The 24,888-nt window shown below is 41.6% G+C and overlaps 1 protein-coding gene across 1 annotated transcript in view; it reads right to left on the bottom strand.

Moving 5' to 3' along the window:
- Nucleotides 1-24,888, bottom strand: part of L3MBTL4 (L3MBTL histone methyl-lysine binding protein 4) — a gene marked incomplete at its 3' end in the record, with an annotated part of 408,304 nt that overhangs the window by 330,289 nt on the left and 53,127 nt on the right. The window contains 3 exon segments of the mRNA XM_082640598.1: nucleotides 9,177-9,231; nucleotides 19,069-19,171; nucleotides 19,737-19,816. Coding sequence (XP_082496724.1) covers nucleotides 9,177-9,231; nucleotides 19,069-19,140 — 127 coding nt within the window. The 5' untranslated portion in view covers nucleotides 19,141-19,171; nucleotides 19,737-19,816.

Raw genomic sequence — 24,888 nt, 5'->3', positions numbered from 1 at the left:
AGCGAATAGGCAAACACGCAGGGTAACAGCAGCCGCACTGCTCACTGTCAAAAACCGAGACTCAAATACTTAAATGCAGAAAACTAGAGTGAATCCTGTGGGATCAGGATGGAATTGGAGGTATCACTGTGAATTCAGGGATTTCAGTACCAGAGATAGACTGACATATAAAACTCAACAGTGCCAGAAAGCCTGTGTATGTACATATACGCAATGCATAAATCTCTGTGTGTATAAATGCACAAACAGATGTTACTCAGGGAGTAACAGAGACACATCACAAAGACACCAAAACCAACTTGCAGGGGTCCCTACTGACCAAACTGGGCTCTGCTTGAGCACCAAAATAACAGAAATTGATTTAAATTCAATGAATAAAATAAGGAGCTGTTAAGTCCACATTAAAATAAATAAATAGGGACTTCCCTGGTGGTCCAGTGGTTAAGACTTCGCCCTCCAATGCAGGGGGGTGCAGGTTTGATCCCTGGTCGGGGAGCTAAGATCCCACATGCCTCAAGGCCAAAAAACCCAAAAAACATAAAACAGAAGCAATATTGTAACAAATTCAGTAAAGACTTTAAAAATGGTCCACATCAAAAAAATCTTTAAAAAAATAAATTAAATTAAATACATAAATAGAAAATTTGGTGAAAAATAGAATATTTATACCTTTTAATTACCTCTCTGTAAAACACTTATTATTTCAAAAAAACCGTAACTTTACAGTTGACACACCTGTCAGACACCATTTCACCATCAAGAGATAAAAGTTATCAGCAGAAACTGGACAAATCAGAATCATGTGCAACTGGTCATGCCACCAGAAGAAAAAGCACCACTTCTGTGATATTCCCCCAGAGATGCAGAACCTGAATCTAATCATGAGGAAATACCAGACAAACCCAAAATGAGGGGCATTTACAGATTAAGTGGCCTGTTACCTCCACCCGTGTCAAGGTCCTGCCAGTCCAGGGAAGGCTGAGGAACTGGTCCAGACTGGAGGGACAGGCGACTAAACACGGTGTGTGCTCTGAGCTGGGTCCACCATTGCCAAGGGCATTATCGGGGCAGCTCTGATGGCTGACTGGGGCATGCAGCCTGCGTGGCAGAAGCCTCCCACTTTGAATGGCTTGACCTAGTCGTGTCAGGCGTGGTCTTGTTTGCAGGAAACACATAATGAAGTATCTGAGGTATCAGGCTGGCAAATTGCTCTCTGATCGTCGGGAAAAATTCTTTAAACCATACTTGCAACTTTTCCATAAGTTTGACATAGTTTCCAAAAAGGTTTTAATGTATTTAGGAAAAGAAAAAATGCTTTCACTCTACAGTGTGAAGGAAGCAGTTATTAAACATAGGCAGCTAATAAGCCACTTGTCCATATAAAACATTTCACATGAAATAGTGTAGGTTCAAATGAATACTGAAGTGCCCCCAAAGGAGCAGCTTTAATCTCTGTAGCAAAAGGTAATTATGCTGAACAAAAATCAAATATACTTTAAAAGTGCAAAGCACATTCATGGCAAGAATCCTTTGGTTCAATCTCAAAAGGAAACAAAAGTCTCTGGTTTGAGAAGCATGCAGGAAGGGAGGACGGGGTTCCATTCGGGCAGGAGATGGAAGCTGGACGTCTCCAGGCCCACCCTCCTTAGAACTCGGCGAGGCCCCCGGGGCTTGAAGGCTTCACACGTCTCCACTGGAAGTAAGTGCTGCTCCGTGACATTTTCTTCTGCTAAATCAATCTAAAAATCAGGGTACTCAGTCCCCTTTCCAGAGTTCAAGATTCTTACTGCCCACTAGGGACCCCTAATGACAGGGGTCAATTTGTCCTCTGCAGGACAAATTGGGAGCATAAATAATCTGAAGGCTCCTCAGCAAGTTCTCTACTGAAGTAAAAATTTAGGACGGTATCTGCTTTCATATACTATTAAAGCATTCACAGAATTAAAGAATTTTTTTCAATACATGTAATTGACAAAGTTTATTATCAAGAAACTTCAGTAGGTTTTTAAAAAGACTGTGCTGGTTTTACAATACCAAAAGATGACAAACCAAGAGAGGACATATACAAAAAAGGATAATTAAAATATTAAGTACCGTCTAAATTAAAAGACCGTATACAAAAATAAACTCAAAATGGTTTAAAGGCCTTAATATAAGACATGACATCATAAAACTCCTGAAGAGAACATAAGCAAAACATTCTCGGACGTAAGTCATAGCAATATTTTCTTAGATCAGTCTCCCAAAGCAAAAGAAATAAAAGCCAAATAAATAAATAAATAAATAAACAAACAAGCAAGTGGGACCTAATCAAACTTAAAAGCCTTGGCAAAGCAAAGGAAATCACCAAGAAAACACAAAAAGCCTCTACAGAATGGGAGAAAATACTTGCAAATGATGTGACTGACAAGGGTTTAAAAATAATATCTAAAATATACAAACAGCTCATACAACTCAATACCAAAAAAACCAGACAACCCAATTAAAAAACGGGCAGAAGACCTAAATAGACATTTCTCCAAAGAAGACATACAGATGGCCAACAAGCACATGAAAAGATGCTCAACATCACTAATTACTAGAGAAATGCAAATCAAAACTACAGTGAGGTATCACCCCACACCAGTCAGAATGGCCATCATCAAAAAAGTCTACAAATAAATGCTGGAGAGGGTGTGGAGAAAAGGGAACCCTCTGCTGGGAATGTAAACTGGTGCAACCACTACGGAAAACAGTATGGAGGTTCCTTAAAAAACTAAAAATAGTGTTATCATATGATTCAGCAATACCAATCCTGGGCATATATCCAGAAAAGATGAAAACTATAATTCGAAAAGATACATGCACTCCAACGTTCATAGCAGCTCTATTTACAATAGCCAAGACATGGAAGCAACCTAAGTGTCCACTGACAGATGAATGGATAAAGAAGATGTGGTATGTAAATACAATGGAATATTACTCAGCCATAAAAAAGAATGAAATAATGCCATTTGCAGTAACGTGGATGAAGCTAGAGAATATCTACTAAGTGAAGTAAGTCTTACAGAGAAAGACAAATATCATATGATATCACTCATATGTGGAATCTAAAAAATAATACAAATGAATCTATATATAAAAGAGGAACAGACTCAGACATAGAAAACAAACTTATGGTTACCAAAGGGGAAAGAGCGGGGAGGGGTAAATTAGGAGTTTGGGATTAACATATACACACACCTATACATAAAATAGATAAGCAACAAGGATTTACTGTATAGCACAGGGAACTGTGTTCAACATCTTGCACTAACCTATAATGGAAAAGAATCTGAAAAAATATATATGTATATAACTGAATCACTTTGCTGTACACCTGAAACTAACACAATATAATAAATCAACTATACTTCAATTAAAAATAAATAACATAATTCAACAGGGCCCATACAAACTGTCTTTATAAGACAGGCTTTGTGAACATGGTCCTTGCCCTATCTTGTACTTTATACAGTTTCATTCATTGTATCATCTACTGACTGACTCCAGGAAGAAAACAAATATGTTCTTTTCCTTTGCGAGAGTGTATACATACACACCACCACTCATCCACCCAGAAGGGACAGCAAACTAGAGGAGAGGTTTGGCAACTTAATCAGTTAAATTCAAAGATTAGCTCATTTGTAAACTAGTATCAACAGCAAATAAATTACTTGAAAGCATTTACTGAGAGCTACTTGTTACAGAGGAGTACTTTTGCTGCAGTGCATGTGGATGCTTCAGTTATTGATGTTTCCCCCCAAAAGCTCATTAGTTAGAAAGAAGTCCCCTGCTGATCCTCCAGTGACAGTTTCACGGCTCAATGAAAATGCAGTTCTTTAGGTTCAAATACCCAAATGCCTGAATACTTAACTGCGTATTTAATGACTGTAAATGCCATCCGAAGATAAGAATCTTCTAAATTAAAATTGATTTGGTTTTCACTTTTCTGATGTTGATATGCTTTCTTAGGTAGAGAATCACCATGGTGGAAATGAACAGATCTCTCACAACGTTTAAAAAGTGCAGACATTAGTTCCACTGGCATGTAACTACTTTGCAAGAAAGCACCTCTGTGTGTACACCCAGGAAGCAGACCAGTTACTCTAACAGAAGACTGCAGGGATAATGCTCAAGGGGCCCTCTGAATCTTTCAGTCACTTAATTAGCCACATGCCCTAGCATAGAAACTACTCCTTGGAAGTGTTAAGCACTTTTAGAAGCTGTGTTAATTCTTCTTCAGGCCATTTAGCTAATTAATACTTGAGAGTTTTAGTAAATCATTACTTCAGCATACTAAACAACAGTTCCTATGGGCTGGACTGGACCTGATTATACGTCTTTTTAAAAGATGCTAACTTAAGTGAGAGATACAGCATCACATAAAAAATTTCTTCAAACCAAATGCCCTAGGATATGCCGAGAGAACATAGAATAGGGAGAAAAACACAAAATAAGGCAAGTAGGGGAGATACTGGGTTTTGAAGGAGCCGGCTACTTGGTTCAGGCCTGAGGAAGGATCCTCCAGGCAGAAGGAATGGTTCTTCAGACAGCATGGTCTAGACTGCAGGTTCTGTTCAGCCGAGCAAACCAACGACTGCGGGTGGTGGCACGTGATGGGCAAGTGCAGACGGTGAGAAGCCTCGAATGCTACTGTACAGAGAGGACCCAGGGCCCTCGACTAACAGGATCTCAGCTCAGTTTCCATTGGGTTAGAGAGGGTATAAAGAGTGAACAACAGAAAAATGACCAGAGGCAGCTCTAAGTTGGAGGATATGACTTGAGAGAAATCAAGAAGGATGAGTAGAGAAAGGGTGGTGACCGTGTGGCCAGGCTCCAGGGTAAGTGAGAGGGAGGGGTCCAGGGTGTGTCCAGGATCTGGACTGACTGCAGGTGGACGACGGCGCTGCAGGAGGAGGGGCTGCAGCAGAAGCAGGCTGACCATCAGGGGGACCAAGACGGGTTCATTTTTAACATCTAAGTGAAATCCAAAGAGTAAGACAAGTAACAGCATGAAAGCGTCCATTGATTTGGGACGTCCCTGGTTCCATTCAACCCACAAAATGTTAACCGCCATCCCCGAGGCCCTGGTGAGCTAAGCAAGAGCAGCTTCAGGGGAGTGGCAGGGTGTAGGTGCCCGAGGGTGGACACGGGATGAGTGGTGGCCAGGGAGAAAATACTGGAGCCCTCAAGAAACTTGGATGCTACTGGCCAGCTCGGGCCATGAGAGAACAACATGAGAGACTTTAAAGTAAAAGAGATGTGTGTGCAGTGATGCTGCAAAGGGATGTTCTGGACTGGATCTTGGAAGAAGAAAAGGACATTAGTAGAAAAACTAGTGAGATTTGAATAAAGTCTTCAGTTTAGTGACCACTGACATACCAATATTAATTTCTTAGTTCTGACAAATGTCCTGAGGTCATGTAAGATACTAACCTCAGAAGATAGTGGGCGAAGCATATACAGGACTATCCCTGTACTACATTTGCAACTTTTCTCTAAATCTAGTTAATCCAAAATAAAAAGTTTACTTACAAAAAAAGAAATAAATCTAAGAACAGATATTCCAACAATACCACCCGCAAATGGAAGTTTTTAGTGTTCAGGAATTTCTGAATTTATTTTTTTAATATTTGGCTGACTCTAACGTGATTACTAATCGTAAAAAAAATACTTGGAAAACGTAGAAAATCTACTTTTTATCTCACAGCTTGAGAAATAACAATTTTTAACATTTTTTTCTCATTTATAGATATGAGATTTTTTTAAAACCATCACTGAGACTAATAATCCCTCCTGGTGGGGGTGGGGTGGTGTCCCCTTAATATTTTTTCATAAGCTTTCCTTTCCATATAATTTAAAGTTCTTCAAAAGCATTTACATGACTACACAACTGTCTATACAAAATTGTACCACAATGTTTTACCTATTCCACATTTGTTGGACATTTAGATTATTTCCAACTTTTCTCCATTTATAAATAGTACCATGAGTATCATATGCATAAATTAAATGCTCATGCTTATTTCATTAAGTAATTCCAAAAAGTGGAGTCCCTGAGTTGAAGGAAATGTTGACTTAACATTTTTAATAAATACTATCAATGTGCCCCCCACAACGGAAGAGCCAACTTATACTCCCAGAAGCAATGTTCAGAGAGCCTATTTCCCTGACCCATCAGCAAGGGGGCATTAGCACTTGGTTGACTGTTCAGTTGGTAGGTTAAAAAATGTCATAATTGCTTTTAAATTTGTCTGTCTTTGTTTTCTGGTGAGACTGAATATATCTAAACATATTTGCTTTTTAGCTACTTTCATTTCCTCTTCCATGAATTACTTAGTTCCTAATGCCTTTTGCCTGTTTTTGCACTGATATTTTAGTGTATCTGATTATTTTTTCTACTTCCTTTATCTATTTTGGACCTTCTGCAAGTTGTAGTTGTGGTAAATACTTGCCAGTTTGTTATTTCCATTGTAATTTTATTTATTATGAGGTTCTTTGGCGTACACAGTTTAATTTGGATGTATATATATCTCATATTCCTTTATAATTTCTTCTACTGCTTTTACGATTATAAAGACCTCACAGTCCTAACATTAAACGAAAGAAATATTAGCATTAGTTTAAAAGAGCACTTAAAATTACGAAGGGAAAAAGCCAGATCACTTGTCCAACTGAAGAAATCAGTTGTTTTTATTTTGGAGACTTCAAATGTAGAGGTCTGGGATTATATAGTGATTGACAATACTAATTCTATAAACTCCGTCATACATAATTATTAGTAAATAATTCTTACCAAGACAAGTCTGCTCTTAAGGGTATCTAAGACAGTTGGTAAATTTTTTGAATAATATACGAATAATATAGCTGAGAGTTTCCAAAAGAACCAAAAAATTAATCTCATGGCATGACTATGTCAAGAAAAATTTAGTCCAGCCAGTCCCCAAGGACACAGAGGGCCATATGAGACACGCTTAATACTTTAACTATTAGCAGTTACTCTTCCCATCCCACTTCTAAGCAAGATTCCAATTTTCTCTACCTTAGTCTTAATAGCTACAGAGAAGGGGAAATGATAAAATAGAAAGACCACAGGTAAAGTAGAAAGACCACAGGCTTTAGAACTTGCTAGATGTGGGCTCAAACCCTGGATCCACCACTAACTAGTTAGTTTTACCCTAAGTAAGTCAAATGGCCCCTCAAAGCTTCATCATCTGTAACACAGAGGTCAGTGTTAGTGACAGAGATTGGGCATTCAATAAATTAGTTTGCAGTGATTTCCAAAGAAATGCCTTGCTTGTTGTAAAATCACTACAGAAATTGTTTATTTTTCAATACAATTTTCTGTTCACATATAAATATGTATGAGTACACAGTTTTTGTTTTTCTTTTGTTATTATTTTTAAGGCCTAAGGTAAGTGACTCAATCTATTTTGTTTAGCAAGCAGCCTACAGAAAGGATTAAACTATTTCCAGGAACTATAGGAGGAAGATCCCCATTATAATACCAAGACAGGAGGCAATTCAGGGAATAGTTTCCTTTATCGCATTAAAAGTAGTAAAGATATAAATCCTCAAAAGCCCCTCAAATAATTCAATTTGTATTCAACGAGCAGTTTGCAGCATCTGTATACACAAACCAAATCTCATCCTTCTTCTAAACATTTAGTGATGTTCCACAGCTGGGGAAAACACCAATGACACCAGTGTCAGATTTGGAGAAGAACAAGCCACAGGATGACACTTTGGGGACTTGACCACTAACTACAAAATAAGTCTGGCAAAGGAAAAACAACAGCAAAAAGCTATTTCCTAGTAAAACTGAAAAACTACTTAAGATAAACATGTAACTGGCTACAATGAAAACTATAAATACTAAATTACCAAAAAATCTTAGTTTTGAGGACTGAATATTTTTAATTTGTTGGCTTAAGTCTGCTTTTCTTTTCCTACAATAAATGCTCCAACTGTGGAATAAGAGAATCTAAAACAATTTACATTAGTGTGGAAAATATAGCTGCAGGGGAGAGACAACAACATAATAAATCACAACCTCTGAGAAGAAAAACAATTGTTTAAAAAAAAAACCCTGCTGTTGGGGCCAGGTACAGTCCAAATTTATTTCTAGAATTCCAGTGTTGCATAACTGGAGTGTATTTCAATGAAACTGAGCATCAAATAACATAACTGTCAAATTACTATATTCTATTTTGCTTTTTCAGCAAAGAACATGATGGGACCTGGGGTGACAGCAAAAGAAGAAAAGAAATTTAAAGCAGTATATTTTGCTTCTAATAGAAAACAACTTTTATTTTTAAAAATCATTTAGGTAGAAGATCACAAATTTTCAATATTGCGTGCCAAGACTAAGCATTATATATGGTCTTTAAAAACCTCAAATCTTGTTTGTAATTTTTTAAGATATTTTCAGTTGTTTCCATTATTGGAGGGAAAGAAACTTAAATACTTATGGTACTTTAAAAGTTCATTAGAGGAGAATTATCAAATTTACATGCTTCTTTCCCACCAAGAGTAGCACAAATGTTGGACATTCAACTATATTTTACAGAAAATTTAATAACAGCTGCCTGCTTGTATAGCAGTAATCACAATATATATGGAATATATATTCCAGGGAAATAGCATCTGCATTTGCTGATTTAAATTTAAAACATCAGAGAATTAGTTGAATATTAAAAAGCTGTTATCTAAAACCTATGGATGTATTAAAAACCATAATGAGGGACATTTATCTTGGAGCAAATGTACAACCTCCTGTAAAACATGACTCCAATAGAAGAGTACGAATGCCATCATTAGAAGATTAAACCAATTGGGGAGAAGCTTAAACAAAGAATTATTAAAAAACTAAGCAGCATCATTTGTTTTCTTGTTCACAGGGAAAGTTTACAAATCAGTTCTTTTTTCAAAGGCAAATAAATGAGTTAAGAGCTTCAGACTTTCTTGATATACATATTTGAAAGTCTTAGATGACACTGATGAAGTCTACAGGGGAGCATGTGACACTGTCAACAAGCGATACTATTATTATAGATTTAAATTAATAAACCTAAACCAACTGTAGCTATCTAATAAAACTGTCACTTAAAAGTAATTCATTATAAAGCAAAACTGTAAAGGGTGGTGACAATTACCGTGACTCAGAGGGGTCACACCATCCCTGGGCTTCTTTTCTTCTTCAGCTTGCTCCTAGAACACAGAAAATGTGGTTTAGACCCTGTTTCTGGGTAATTGTTTGAAACAGTGAAAACTGACTTTTCTGTTTGCTGGAAGCCAAGCCATGAAGAGCGCTGTGAATGGAGGGGACCTACATCAGCAGCCAGTGCCCGGCAGCAGAGGGAGGGGGGAGGGGGGGTGCCACACCACCACCCATTTGGAAGTGGGAGGAACCCTTTGTTATTGTCTTAATTCTCTGTTGGCTCAAATATGACAGAAAGGAAGGTTCAAAGGCTGGCTGAGGGAAGAAGGGCGTCCCCTGCCCCCGCCAAGCCCTCCATCCTCCCCTGGCTTTCGGCCTGCCGGCACCTGCTACAGCTTATGAGGCTCAGTTAAGGTCCAAGTTTAGCCCAACCAACCCTCACAGAATGGGCAAATGCCTTCAGAGATGCCTGCGAAGAAACCACAAACACAAGTGACCCTAATAAGGTAGAGCTTCTGTCCACGGAGCCAGCAGTGCATCAGGCCAGGCTCACAGCAACTCCTGGAGGAAAGTCGACCATTTAGCGAAGACTAAGAGAATCACTTCTTTTTTGAAAGATACTCCAGGAGCATCTGTCCAGATGTGTGTCTTACTTACCTAGTTTTGTGGCCATAAAAAAATGTATGCCCCCTACTAAAAAACTCATTATAATGTTACACTTAAAACTTGAGGGACAGAGTTTCCCAATTTTAAGATCTTTCAAATTAAGAGTTTCAGCGGGCTTTCAACTCATTTATGGAAGTATAAATATGCAATACTTTTGAATAGTTTCCAAGACAAACTGATTGTCATCCAAGAAGATGAAAATCAGCAGCTGAATTACACAAAACCTTTGCATAATTGATGGATGATGCTGATAAAAAAGTATCAGGATTTAGTAAGTTTGGTCAACAATCATTTCCTACAGTTTATTCCTGTAATTTTGGGGGCATTTCTTTTTTCATTCTTTCACATTTTATTCTTTATTTTTTAACATCTTTATTGGAGTATAATTGCTTTACAATGGTGTGCTAGTTGCTGCTGTATCACAAAGTGAATCAGCTATATGTATACATATATCCCCATATCCCCTCCCTCTTGCGTCTCCCTCCCACCCTCCCTATCCCATCCCTCTAGGTGGTCACAAAGCACCGAGCTGATCTCCCTGTGCTATACAGCTGCATCCCACTAGCTACCTGTTTTACATTTGGTAGTGTATATATGTCCATGTCACTCTCTCACTTCATCCTAGCTTCCCCTTCCCCTTCCCCGTTGCTTCAAGTCCATTCTGTACGTCTGCGTCTTTATTCCTGTCCTGCCCCTAGGTTCATCAGAACCATTTCTTTTTTTTTTTAGATTCCATATATATGTGTTAGCATACGATATTTGTTTTTCTCTTTCTGACTTACTTCACTCTGTATGACAGACTCTAGGTCCATCCACCTCACTACAAATAACTCAATTTCATGTCCTTTTATGGCTGAGTGATATTCCATTGTATATATGTGCCACATCTTCTTTATCCATTCCTCTGTCAATGGACACTTAGGTTGCTTCCATGTCCTGGCTATTGTAAATAGTGCTGCAATGAACATTGTGGGACATGACTCTTTTCGAATTATGGTTTTCTCAGGGTATATGCCCAGTAGTGGGATTGCTGGGTCATATGGTAATTCTATTTTTAGTTTTTTAAGGAACTTCCATACTGTTCTCCATAGTGGCTGTATCAATTTACATTCCCACCAGCAGTGCAAGAGGGTTCCCTTTTCTCCACACCCTCTCCAGCATTTATTGTTTGTAGACTTTTTATTCTTCTTAAGCCAGGCCTAGGGTGACTTATTGTCCCAGTTTGCCTGGGACTGATCCGGTCACAGCACTGAAGTCCCGTAACTGGAGGACCCTTCAGTCCCAGACAAACCAAGAGGGTTGGTCATCTAAGCTATGACAGCCATTAAAACTAAACCTAAAAAGTAAACTTCAGATAACAGGAACACAAGGCTTTAAAACAACATTTCAAAAAACTAATATTTTAATGAGAGCAAACTAGTTTTTAACTGTTAATCACTACTAATTTCATTTCTATATTGTACTTGTTTCTTTTTTAGTCTATGGCTTTAAGGTACAAAATACAATTTGTATAGTAGTAAATCATATAATTTTCCAATAAACAAATAATACATATATATCCAGATATGTGACTGAAGTTTCTTTATTGATGAGGTGAACAAACCAACAAGTCTGAAGATGACTGCGTCAGCCTGCCACTTGTTTATATAGTCATATAGAATTGATTATGATAGATTCCTTGAGATGCCTTAGTTTATACATACAATTTATTTTTTGAGTTCACATTGTTCAAGGTAAAAATAAATAGAGAAACAATTAATACAGTGAAAACTCCCCTCCCACCCCGACCCGTTCTCCCCCATCTGGCCTACGTATAATACCTCCACCCAGAAATCTTCGTTACTAGATTCTTAAATTTCCTTGCAAAGTTTCCTTTATAAAAAAAGAGAATATATTTTCTTATTTTCTTGTTCTTGTACACAAAGATAGCACTGTTTTCTACCTTTCTTTTCACTTAAAATACCCTGGAGGTCTTTATCAGGTTGTAAGAGCACACTCCTTCTTTTTGCAGTTACACAGTATTACTCTGAATGGATACCTCATGATTTATTTAACTGATTCCATGTTTATGGATGTCCAGGTTGTCTCAAATCTTTTTTCCAATCACATAACACTGCGGTGGAAAACCAGTACATGGAGCGTTTTGCATATGTGCCCGGATATGTACACAATGACTTCCCAGAAGTGGACCAGCTGGGTCAAACCAGACTTGTGTTTTCCTGCCAGGTCTGGCGCCCAGCAGGCCCCTCTCAACAGCCCCACAGCCTCGGATCAGGCCCGTATTCACAGAGCCTTGCCCACAGGGTGTGATAGCAAAGTTCTGGATTTTTGCCAAGATGATGATGAAAAAAATAATATCTCACTATCGTTTTATTTGCATTTGTTCCATTATGAAGAAGCTGAAGGCTGTATATTTAAAAGCCATTGTATTTCCTTTTCTGTAAAATATCTCTTTACATCTGTGGCCCATTTTTTTCTGTTGGAATGACTATTCATCTTTTGGTCTGGATAAATTAGGAAGATTAGTCCTTTGTCTACAATATGAGAGGCATTATTTATTTTTTCCTGGTTAGTCATTTCTCATTTTCATTTCTTTCTTACAGTATTTTTAATATGCAAGGATTTTTGTTGTTTATTTTGAGAAATAAAATTATCAAACTTTTCTTTTATGGCTGCTATGGTTGAGTAATAGAAGATCCTTCTCTACTCCCACATCATAAAAACCTTCTTTGTTTATGTCCTTTACACTTATGGTTTATTTCTTATACTTAAATCTTTGACAAATTTGAATTTGTACCAGGACATGGTGTGAAGTTGAGACATACTATTTTTACCCAGGTGGCTCGTCACCTGTCCCAAGACCACTTATGGGATAGGCCCCCTCCTCCCATCAGTCTAAGACCTGTGTCCTATACACTAAACCCCCAGGTGCATTTGCCTCTTCTGTTTCTTTAGTTTACCTGTCTATCCAAGTACCAGAGCCATGATGCTTTACTTATTACAGCCTGATGTTTTGATATGCTTCCTGGGCTACTTTGTGTTTCACACACAGTAAGAGGTTCTGTTCTGTACAAGTCTTAGGGTCACACAGCTGAGGGTTTACACCCCTGCTTCTCCCCTCACCAGCTGTGTGACCCTGGACAAGTGATTTAACCTCTCTGAGTTTTGGTTTCCTAAATTGTGACTTGGAGGTAATCATATCTTGTTGACTGAATTGTTTTGAGGATTAGAGATACACGGGTAGAGCCCTACTAAGCACACGCCACATATAGACTCTCAGTTAATGGCAGTTATCATAGGTGTTTTGTCAGATTTCAAACTGTCAAGAGTGTATCAAGACTTAATCAAAATTAAGTTATCTGCTATTTGTTTTCTAACTGAAAAAGCATATCTTGGATGAACAAGATCTCTGATGGAAGAAGAATCCTGAGGGAGGAGTAAAGAGAAATCTTAAAACCCTGAGTTAATTACTTATTTAAAGAATATTTATTGGGCAATGAATGTGCCAGGAACAGTGCTGGGTTTTAGGGAGCAAATGGAATGCAATGTCCAGTGTTTGTGCACCGGCTGCCCTTTACTTGTCAAGTGTCTGCCAGCTGTTCATGGCTGATCGAGGACAAAGTGAAGGCTGGGTGTCCCCGCCGTTCCCTCCTCCCTATCCCACTGTGCAGGGCCCGTCCTCCACACAGCTCGCTTGCACCGGCCTCCACCCCTGCACAACCATCACCCTGCTCTCCAGGGCTTCCACCCCGCCCCCCCGCCTCGCTCAGCCCCTGGCATCCAGGTCACTCAGTCTCACACACGGCGACCAATGGACCCACGTCTCCCTCCATCAAGTTACAGACGTGCAGATCCCAAGTCCACTGTACAGCTTCATCTGGATGCCCTACAGGCTCCTGAAACTCAGCCAGCACAAAATTAGTTCCTCGTCTTCACTCTAATGCTCTTGCATCCCCTGTTCAGAGTCCCCAGAACTCACTCTGCGGCTTCTGGGACCCACGCCTCGGTCACGCTGTCCGTCCCGCTCTCCCTCCCAGCCCCAGCGAAATCACCTCACAGTGGGCAGGATCCCCAGATGACCCCAAGGAGCCACCCCCACGTCCCCTCCCCATCACTTGCTTCTAGACCACAAAATGGCAGAGGTGATGGGATGGTCACCCCCTCGATTGCATTACAACGTATGACTCCCCTCAGCTGAATGGAGGAGAGTCTCCGGCTGGCCTGAAAAAAGCAGGCTGCCTTGTTGTGAGAGGACCACATGGCAAGGAACTGTGGGTCTCCCTGGAGCTGAGGCTGGCCTCTGCGTGATAGCCGGCAAGAAGGCAGGAACCTCTGTCCTACAACTACAAGGAACTGAATTTTGCCGACAACCATCTGAGCTTGGAAGAGGCCACAGAGCTCCAAAAGGAACTCAGTCCAACCATTTGATTTTACCCTTTGAGTCCCTGAGCAGAGAATCTATTTAAGCCATGCCTGGACATCTGACTTACAGGCAGTGTGAGGTAACATCCAATGTGTTGTAATAAGCCACTAAGCTTGTGGTGATTTGTTATCATCAATGAAAAGCTAACATGTGCCTATTTCTCCCCCGGGAAGCTTTCTCTGATCCTACTTCCTCTCCTCTGCTTCCCACCTCACCCATGCTAAGTCGGGTAACCTTCTGAAGCCTGGAAATATCCTGTATAAATCTCTAATACTGGGCCTACCACACTGCATGACCAGCTTCTCTCTTACTGGTCTCGTCTGCTTTGCTGAGCTTACTGAAGGCAGACAGGGCCTTAACCATCTTTCCTCCCCAAAGCACAGCCTGGCCCCTCGTCTAGCTTAACAAATACTTGCTGACTGAAGGCATGAATGCAAGGTTCAAGAATGGTACTTTTGTGCCTAGCAGATTTCATGTCCAAAGTTATCATGGATATCTTTGTGCAAGTAATACAGTTGCATCCTTATAAAACGTACTATATAACCCAGAGCTCCTCAAACTTTAACATGCATGTGAATCATCTGGGGAGCCTGTTAAAATGCACATCTGGATTCTGTGGGTCTGGGGAGGGCCTAAGAGCACGAGTTTCCAACAAGCCCCCAGTTGATGCCGCTGCTGGAGGTCTGTGGACCACACAAGGCGCTGCAAGTCCACGGTCACGGGGCAGGGGAGAACGGGGAGGCAGCAACCCAATCCTATCCACCTCTGTTCCACTGCCCGTGAGATGATGAACTGAATCAGGTCGAATTTTCTACGGCAGCTCTTCACCCCAACTCCATCCCTCTTTACCCACTCAATGCACAGGAAATTTACATAATTCAAAACAAGGCAAGGCTCTTCTCATAAATGTTCTACTGCAAAACTGAAATGGTAACAAGAAACAGCGTTGGCTATGTGAGCACAACAGCTACTGAAGCATTTCTATAATCACTGTATCATTCAAATATAAAAAGAAATATATAATATGCTGTCTGTCAGCGGATTAGAATGTTTGGTTCACACTTCTTTATTTGCTACTGAAAGTCTACCTAGACAGAAAAAACACATTCCTCACAAAAATAACATTACGTTTTGCTTCAAAGTTAAATTACTCAAGCTCCTGATGTCCGTATGTTTTTTAAGATGGAGTAAGGTTATAGATATGTAGACATACACGTGAAAGATCATGATTTTGTATTACAGAACAAATTTACCTTTCTCTTACAATATACTGACCTCATTTTTAGGACTTTTTTTTGCAAACAAAAAATGATTTAATATCATATAATAAGGCAGAAAAAAATGCTGAATTGGGGGTCAGGTAACCTAAGGCCAAATCCCAACCCCACCTAGTTACCCGAAGAGCTACGTAACTGGGAACAAATGACACGTATTCTCTGGATCTGATTTCTTTTGTCTGTAAAATAAAGGAATTGGACTAAATGTTCTCCAAAGCTCCTGCTAGCTTTAACATTCTTTGAGTCCGTCTGGGTTAATTAATTATTTCCTAAAGGTAGTAAATCCACACTGCTATTAATGAATAGAGTTAATCTTTTTAAAAAAGGAAAAATGAGCACTTTTCCTTATCCTCTCAAACAAAACACTTCAGGAAATCAGGATGAATTGAGAAAAACAAAACCATTACTATGCCTTCTCAGGTTTCAAACTTTAGTTCTGAAAACTGAAAATAAAGCTTTAAGAAAAAAAAAAGAACACTGCTCTGAAAAAGGGGAGATAATAGTTTAAGGAACATAAAATAAGTCTTTGCTGTGGTACATTTCCATTAGCCAACTCAAATCCATCGTTCTGGAAGAGAGGATTATGAGCTGGGAAAATAACCAAAAAAAAAGCTTGACATTCTGTTCCTTCCTGATGGCCCTGGATGCATCATATACTTTTACTACACGTTACAGTGATGTTTTCTAATTAATCAGTGCCTACTGTTCCCAGTCTGAGAATTCCAATCAAGGAAGCAAAGCAAAAGGTTTTTAACCCACTGATTTGTGTTTAGCAATTTCAGGTCATCACCGTGGAACCATCAGATGACACCCCTTCCTTTTGCTCACTGTCAGACAGGTCCTTGAGCACAGGACGTTCAAGCATCCTGCTGTTCCTCTTCCACAAGGAAGGGTGATACCTACTGGTTTCCGGAACTATAGAAAACACTAAAATCCTATACAGTATCTCCAGTAATAAACTACTATTTGAATTTCACCTGCTGTGTCAAGTCTACTTCTCACAATTCTCTTTTGCTCTGATCCCACGTGGGACGCAAACTGAAGATAACTGAAATTAACCTTTCAGATAAAAATACAGGACAGGGTGGTTTCCCATTGCTCTACTGGAATTGTGATGCAGACACAGAGGCAAACGCCCTCATCTTGTTCAAATACCCCGAATGGAATCTCTCTTTCGTAATTGCATTCATCACGATTTTTATTTTCTGTACTTTGTGACTGACATTTGGGGGTCTTGTGGACCGGGGAGGGACTGTCCCTCTCAGTGTGAGCCGATTCCTGGAGACAACAAACAACTAGCCCGGGGTCATGCCTCCTGAGTCCACAGCCCACTCCCCTTTCCTTACCGGCTCCTGCAGTCTGGGACACTATCCACTGGCCCTAAACCAACCCTGGGCCAGGTACTGGACGATCAGAGACAGCCCGGTAGCCAGAGACCACAGAAATGATCCAAACTAGCCAATCCTGAACCCGCTTAGCTTGCTCACCTTGCCTCCCCCATTCATTTCCGAGAAAACCACAGTAACAGCTCCTGCCCCTGTTTTCCCCTCGCCCCTGCTGCCCCCTGACCGACTCTGGTGCTTCCCCACAGGGCCCTGTCTGGTGTGATGTGCCCCCTCCTCTTTCTTGGGAAATGTGAATCACAAACTATCCTTTTCAATGGCAATCGTCTCGATCCGTTTATCTGGCTAAACGTGAACAGAAACAAAAACTCAGGTATATTTTAAAACAGTATTTGTTAAGACTTATACCCCAAAAAAGGGAAAAACATCTAAAACACTTTTATTAACATCCCCTTTCTGCAGTTCCTCCACATATAAATGGACTCTACTCGCTGATACAAGCTGCTATCAGTCGTGTGTGGGGCAACCAAAGGATTTAAAAAGTCAGATACTACTGAAAAACTAAGACAATGAAATAATCCTACCCTAAACATTTTTTCCATGTCTATTTAAGGATATTATAAAAAAAAGACTGCCCTGCACTCCGCCCCAGCTGCAGCCAACCAGGGCTCCCTCCTGTCGGTATGTCAAGTCCAGTGGCCCCAACATTAAGACCATCTGAACTTGGCCACCCACATGCACCCCACTCACCTTACTGTGTACCAAAACTTAGACTTGTTGAAATTAAAAGGCCCTTAAAAATCTTCTAATCCAAGACTTTTGTTCTAGAGACAAAGAAACTGAGCATCAGCCTGGCGAAGGGCTTGTCCTTGGTCACAGAGCTACTTACCACCAGAGCCAAAGACGGAAATCCAAATACCCTGACTCGCATCCCAGCACTCACTCTACAAAACTGCTCAGTCAGAAAAGTCATTACAGCCACTATAATCCTGCCAGATGTCACACAGGTCGTCGTATCTGCTTCCAGCCCCCTACCCAGGCTCCTGCTGCTTCCTTGGCCAGACAGTCCCTGCTATGACCGTTCAACTTCCTTCTCTCTCAAGGTTAGAGACCTACAGAACACCCAGATTTTAAGCAAATAATTTGTATTCCCTCATTTTGCATTTTACCAGGTTGTATTTTAGAGCCATGTGTTATAACAGCATTACATGTGCATTAGATATTTTTATTTTATATAAACTAAATAAAGCATTAAATGTGGACATCTTAGATATTCTTCATCCTTCAAGGGCTTAAAATAGGGCTTCCCTGGTGGCACAGTGCTTGAGAATCCACCTGCCAATGCAGGGGACATGGTTCGAGCCCTGGTCCTGGGGGATCCCACATGCTGCGGAGCAACTAAGCCCGTGCGCCACAACTACTGAGCCCACGCGCCACATCTACTGAAGCCCACGCGCTCTAGAGCCTGTGCTCTGCAACGAGTGAAGCCACCACAATGAGAAGCCCACACACCGCAACAAGGAGTGGCCCCCACTCGCTGCAGCTAGAGAAAGCCCGCATGCAGCAACAAAGACCGAACACAGCCAAAAATAATAAATAAATAAAAATAAATAAATTTATTTTTTAAAAATTCCTTAAAATACATCTCTCTCTACAAATATACATACAATTCATCGTTATCAAGTAGGGACAGAGATTGTGACAGGGCTGTCAACTACTCTTATTGGTTCTGATCCTCTGGAGAACCCTGACAAACACAACCCCTACAGTCAGTTCACGATCTCTGTCCCTTACTTGATAATGATCAATTACCTCCATCTTTTTAAAAGAAAAGGCCTCCTTTCACCTTTAATATGAAGATTATCATTTTTTTTGGCTGCACGGCATGACTTATGGGATCTTAGTTCCCCGGCCAGGGATTGAACCCGGGCCCTCAGCAGTGAAAGCACCAAGTCCTAACCACTGGACTGCCAGGGAATTCCCAAGATAACCTTTTAATATGCACCAGAGTTAATGACATATATTCTATACCACTCTACATAACACTCAACCAGAAGCAACTGGTTTCGGGTGATTGAAAACAACACCTCTGCTGACGCTGTAGGAGGTGCACAATTACACTGCGAATTCCCGCAATAAGCACAAACCACAGGAGGGGTCCAGGAACTGACAACTTACCAAGCATCCATCCTGACTCAAACGCTCTCTGGAATCCATACTGAGCTTCCTCTTCCTGTTGGGCTGTTTCATTGCCACTTTAGCACTCCTTAGCAGTGTTTTTCTGCAAAATAGTGCCACAGAAAGAGTGATGGGGTTTTTTCTCCTTTAGAATTACAAAAACAAACAAACAAAAATAACCATGCTTTCCATTATACCTCTTATAACTGGTTGCCATAAATACCCTGATAAATAAGCTGACACAAAAATTTCACTGTTGGGGCTTCCCTGGTGGCGCAGTGGTTGAGAGTCCGCCTGCCGATGCAGGGGACACGGGTTTGTGCCCCGGGCCGGGAAGATCCCACATGCCGCGGAGTGGCTGGGCCCGTGAGCCGTGGCCACTGAGCCTGCGCGTCCGGAGCCTGTGCTCCGCAACAGGAGAGGCCACAACAGTGAGAGGCCCACGTACCACACACACACAAAAAAATTCACTGTTGATTTTATAGCCCCTAGTACAATAATAAATTAATGGGGAAAAGAGATAAGTTTTCCACTTCATCTAGAATACATGTCACAAAAAATAGATATTATTTCTTTGGTCCTCCCTCTCACGAAATTTTGGTTTTCTGCTTAGCTGAACTAACCAGTTAGGATTCACTGCAATTTTCCTATACAGCTTCTGTACTCACGTGGTCTGAGTCTCCACAAGTGTCAAGGCAGAGGTGTTCTAGGTACGAGGTCCTAGTCACACAAGGCATAGCAGGGCAATCTGCAACAGAGAAGAAAACTTTTCACCAATCCAATTTATCATGACCATCCTTTGGTACATTAGTAAGTAGTAGGCATTCTTTAATAAGTTACTTGGAATTAGTTTTTTTGATAGAGAGATTAACCATGCTGGAGAACCAACCACTAGTATTATATAAGTCCCACTGGAGCTATAATTCAGAAGGTCATTCCCTTTGAATAATTTTAACTACAATTTACCTGTAAGTTTTTAAAAGTTCAATGGACTCAAATCACCTGTACTCCCCAGTGCTTCAGAATCATATATCCAACTTCTTATTTGATATGTCCCCCTGAACAGTGACCCTAAAAACTACAACCTGAGCACATTCACCACTGAGCGTGTCACTGCCCCCTCACGGCCGCCCAGTTCCACGCGCTCTCCATATTTGCACTATTGATGCAAGTGGCCACGTCCACCCCTTACAGTTGCTCAGACTGTGCACTGCACAGGAGCACCGAGCCAAGGGGCCAGTGGAAGCTGAAACCCACCCTGGGCTCTGCACACACGCCATTCCTCCTGCCACAGGCTTTCCATCCGCCATGAAGAAAATGTACCTTTTTTCTAGTTCAAACAAAGACCCCTTTTGGGCTAATGGCAGCCCTGACATTGCCAGAGATGGAGGAGCTGCTGCCATCGCTTCATCCTTTCCATCCCAGCCCACACTCTCACCAGGTTTGGTGGGTGTTTAATCTACTCAGCATGTCTGGAATCCATCTTCCCCCTCCACTCCTAACTCTGACCGCCTCCGGTCTCGTGCCCCGTGACGTCCGCTGGAGCATGATGTGCCCGTGGCTTCGCAGCCCCACACTTTTGCGGGTCCCTCAACCTCAGAACCGCCCCTCCTTTGTCACCCTCTCTAACTCTTACTCATGCTGCACGACTCCACTGAAAAGACTTCCCATCCCTGAGAAAAGCCTTCCTCGCTCACCTCCTGCCTCCAACGGGCCAGGTGCGACTCTCCTCACATGCAGCATACCTGTCCTTGCCTCTGCCACAGTATTCAACACTTCAGGCATGTCATGTTTTTCACTGTCAGATATGTCTCCCCTTTCGAGGCTGTAAGCACCCTTGATGACCAGGCCTGTGGACACCTGATCCCTGCTTTCCACTCTCTCCACGGTGCCACCTCCCAGCAGACTCTCAACATGCCCTGAACTGCATACGCACATCTCTGAATCACAGAGAAGCCTTGAGCCCAGTGGATATTAGTTCTCGACCCATACGATACCCCTGTTAGAATGCTGTATGACTGGAGCAAGCATGTTCTCAAACTCTGTAACTCCCTGCTCTTTCTCCTCCGTATACAAAAAAAAAAAAAAAAAAAAACAAACCCACAAACAAACAAAAAACACTTCCACATATCCGTTTGCTTCTAGTCAGATAATATTCATGTCCTTAAGATGGGCATTTTCGAAATAAAAACAATGACCAGGACTTCCGGGTAAGATGGCGGAAGAGTAAGACGCGGAGATCACCTTCCTCCCCACGGATACACCAGAAATACAGCTACACGTGGAACAACTCCTACAGAACACCTACTGAACGCTGGCAGAAGACCCCAGACCTCCCAAAAGGCAAGAAACTCCCCACATACCTGGGTAGGGCAAAACGGAGAGATCCGCACACAGAGGATCGGTGCCGAGCGGCACTCACCAGCCCGAAAGGCTTGTCTGCTCGCCCGCCGGGGCGTGCAGCGCTGGAAGCTGAGGCTCGGGCTTCGGTCAGAGCGCAGGGAGAGGACTGGGGCTGGCGGCGAGAACTCAGCCTGAAGGGGGCTAATGTGCCACAGCTAGCCGGGAGGGAGTCCGGGAAAACTCTGGAGCTGCCGAAGAGGCAAGAGACTTTTTCTTCCCTCTTGGTTTCCTGGTGCGCTAGGAGAGGGGATTAAGAGCGCTGCTTAAAAGGGCTCCACGGACGGGCGCGAGTCGCGATTGAAAGCGCGGAGCCCAGTGACGGGCGTGGGACGCTGGGCCTGCTGCTGCCGCCGCCAAGAAGCCTGTGTGCGAGCGCAGGTCACTGCCCACACCGCCCTTCCGGGAGACTGTGCAGCCCGCCACTGCTGGAGTCCCAGGATCCAGGGGCGGCTTCTCTGGGAGAACGCGCGGCGCGCCTCGGGCTGGTGCAACGTCACGCCGACCTCTGCCGCTGCAGGCTCGCCCCGCACTCCGTGCCCCTCCCTCCCTCCTGGCCTGAGTGAGCCAGAGTCCCCGAAGAGGCTGCTCCTTTAACCCTGTCCTATCTGAGCGAAGAACAGACGCCCTCCGGCGACCTACACGCAGAGGCGGGGCCAAATCCAAAGCTGAGACCCAGGAGCTGTGAGAACAAAGAAGAGAAAGGGAAACCTCTCCCAGCAGCCTCAGAAGCAGCGGATTAAAGCTCCACAATCAACTTGATGTACCCTGCATCTGCGGAATACATGAATAGACAACACATCATCCCAAATTGAGGAGCCCGGAGTCAGTGCTGTGCCTCTGAGGTGGGAGAGCCAACTTCAGGACACTGGTCCACAAGAGACCTCCCAGCTCCACATAATATCAAACGGCGAAAATCTTCCAGAGATCTCCATCTCAACACCAGCACCCAGCTTCACTCAACGACCAGCAGGCTACAGTGCTGGACACCCTGAGCCAAACAACTAGCAAGACAGGAACACAACGCCACCCATTAGCAGAGAGGTGGCCTAAAATCATAAAAAGTCCACAGACACCCCAAAACACACCACCAGACGTGGACCTGCCCACCAGAAAGACAAGATCCAGCCTCATCCACCAGAACACAGGCACTAGTCCCCTCCACCAGGAAGCCTACACAACCCACTAAACCAACCTTAGCCACTGGGGACAGACACCAAAAACAACAGGAACTACGAACCTGCAGCCTGCAAAAAGGAGACCCCAAACACAGTAACATAAGCAAAATGAGAAGACAGAAAAACACACAGCAGGAGAAGGAGCAAGATAAAAACCCACCAGACCTAACAAATGAAGAGGTAATAGGCAGTCTACCTGAAAAAGAATTCAGAATAATGATGGTAAAGATGATCCAAGATTCTATTTCCCAGATCCAAAATCTTGGAAATAGAATAGACAAAATGCAAGAAACAGTTAACAAGGACCTGGAAGAACTAAAGATGAATCAAGCATCGATTAAAAACACAATACATGAAATAAAAAATACTCTAGATGGGATCAATAGCAGAATAACTGAGGCAGAAGAACGGATAAGTGAGGTGGAAGATAAAATAGTGGAAATAACTGCTGCAGAGCAAAATAAAGAAAAAAGAATGAAACGAACAGAGGACAGTCTCAGAGACCTCTGGGACAACATTAAACGCACCAACATTCGAATTATAGGGGTTCCAGAAGAAGAAGAGAAAAAGAAAGGGACTGAGAAAATATTTGAAGAGATTATAGTTGAAAACTTCCCTAATATGGGAAAGGAAATAGTTAATCAAGTCCAGGAGGCACAGAGAGTCCCATACAGAATAAATCCAAGGAGAAATACGCCAAGACACATATTAATCAAACTGTCAAAAATTAAACACAAAGAAATCATATTAAAAGCAGCAAGGCAAAAACAACAAATAACACACAAGGGAATCCCCATCAGGATAACAGCTGATCTCTCAGCAGAAACTCTACAAGCCAGAAGGGAGTGGCAGGACATACTTAAAGTGATGAAGGAGAAAAACCTGCAACCAAGATTACTCTACCCAGCAAGGATCTCATTCAGATTTGATGGAGAAATTAAAACGTTTACAGACAAGCAAAAGCTGAGAGAGTTCAGCACCACCAAACCAGCTTTACAACAAATGCTAAAGGAACTTCTCTAGGCAAGAAACACAACAGAAGTAAAAGACCTACAATAATGAACCCAAAACAATTAAGAAAATGGGAATAGGAACATACATATCGATAATTACCTTAAATGTAAATGGACTAAATGCTCCCACCAAAAGACAGAGTGGCTGAATGGATACAAAAACAAGACCCATCTATATGCTGTCTACAAGAGACCCACTTCAGACCTAGAGACACATACAGACTGAAAGTAAGGGGATGGAAAAAGATATTCCATGCAAATGGAAACCAAAAGAAAGCTGGAGTAGCAATTCTCATATCAGACAAAATAGACTTTAAAATAAGGACTACTAGAAGAGACAAAGAAGGACACTACATAATGATCAAGGGATCGATCCAAGAAGAAGATATAACAATTGTAAATATTTATGCACCAAACATAGGAGCACCTCAATACATAAGGAAAATACTAACAGCCATAAAAGGAGAAATCGACAGTAACACAATCATAGTAGGGGACTTTAACACCCCACTTTCACCAATGGACAGATCATCCAAAATGAAAATAAATAAGGAAACACAAGCTTTAAATGATACATTAAACAAGATGGACTTAATTGATATTTATAGGACATTCCATCCAAAAACAACAGAATACACATTTTTCTCAAGTGCTCATGGAACATTCTCCAGGATAGATCATATCTTGGGTCACAAATCAAGCCTTGGTAAATTTAAGAAAATTGAAATTGTATCAAGTATCTTTTCCGACCACAATGCTATGAGACTAGATATCAATTACAGGAAAAGAGCTGTAAAAAATACAAACACATGGAGGCTAAACAATACACTACTTAATAACGAAGTGATCACTGAAGAAATCAAAGAGGAAATTAAAAAATACCTAGAAACAAATGACAATGGAGACACGACGACCCAAAACCTATGGGATGCAGCAAAAGCAGTTCTAAGAGGGAAGTTTATAGCAATACAATCCCACCTTAAGAAACAGGAAACATCTCGAATAAACAACCTAACCTTGCACCTAAAGCAATTAGAGAAAGAAGAACAAAAACATCCCAAAGTTAGCAGAAGGAAAGAAATCATAAAAATCAGATCAGAAATAAATGAAAAAGAAATGAAGGAAACGATAGCAAAGATCAATAAAACTAAAAGCTGGTTCTTTGAGAAGATAAACAAAATTGATAAACCATTAGCCAGACTCATCAAGAAAAAAAGGGAGAAGACTCA

This window comes from Mesoplodon mirus (assembly GCF_964341445.2).
Source record: "Mesoplodon mirus genome assembly, chromosome: 13".
In the NCBI taxonomy this organism is placed as follows: domain Eukaryota; kingdom Metazoa; phylum Chordata; class Mammalia; order Artiodactyla; family Ziphiidae; genus Mesoplodon; species Mesoplodon mirus.
This window is presented reverse-complemented; position numbering and strand designations above follow the sequence as displayed.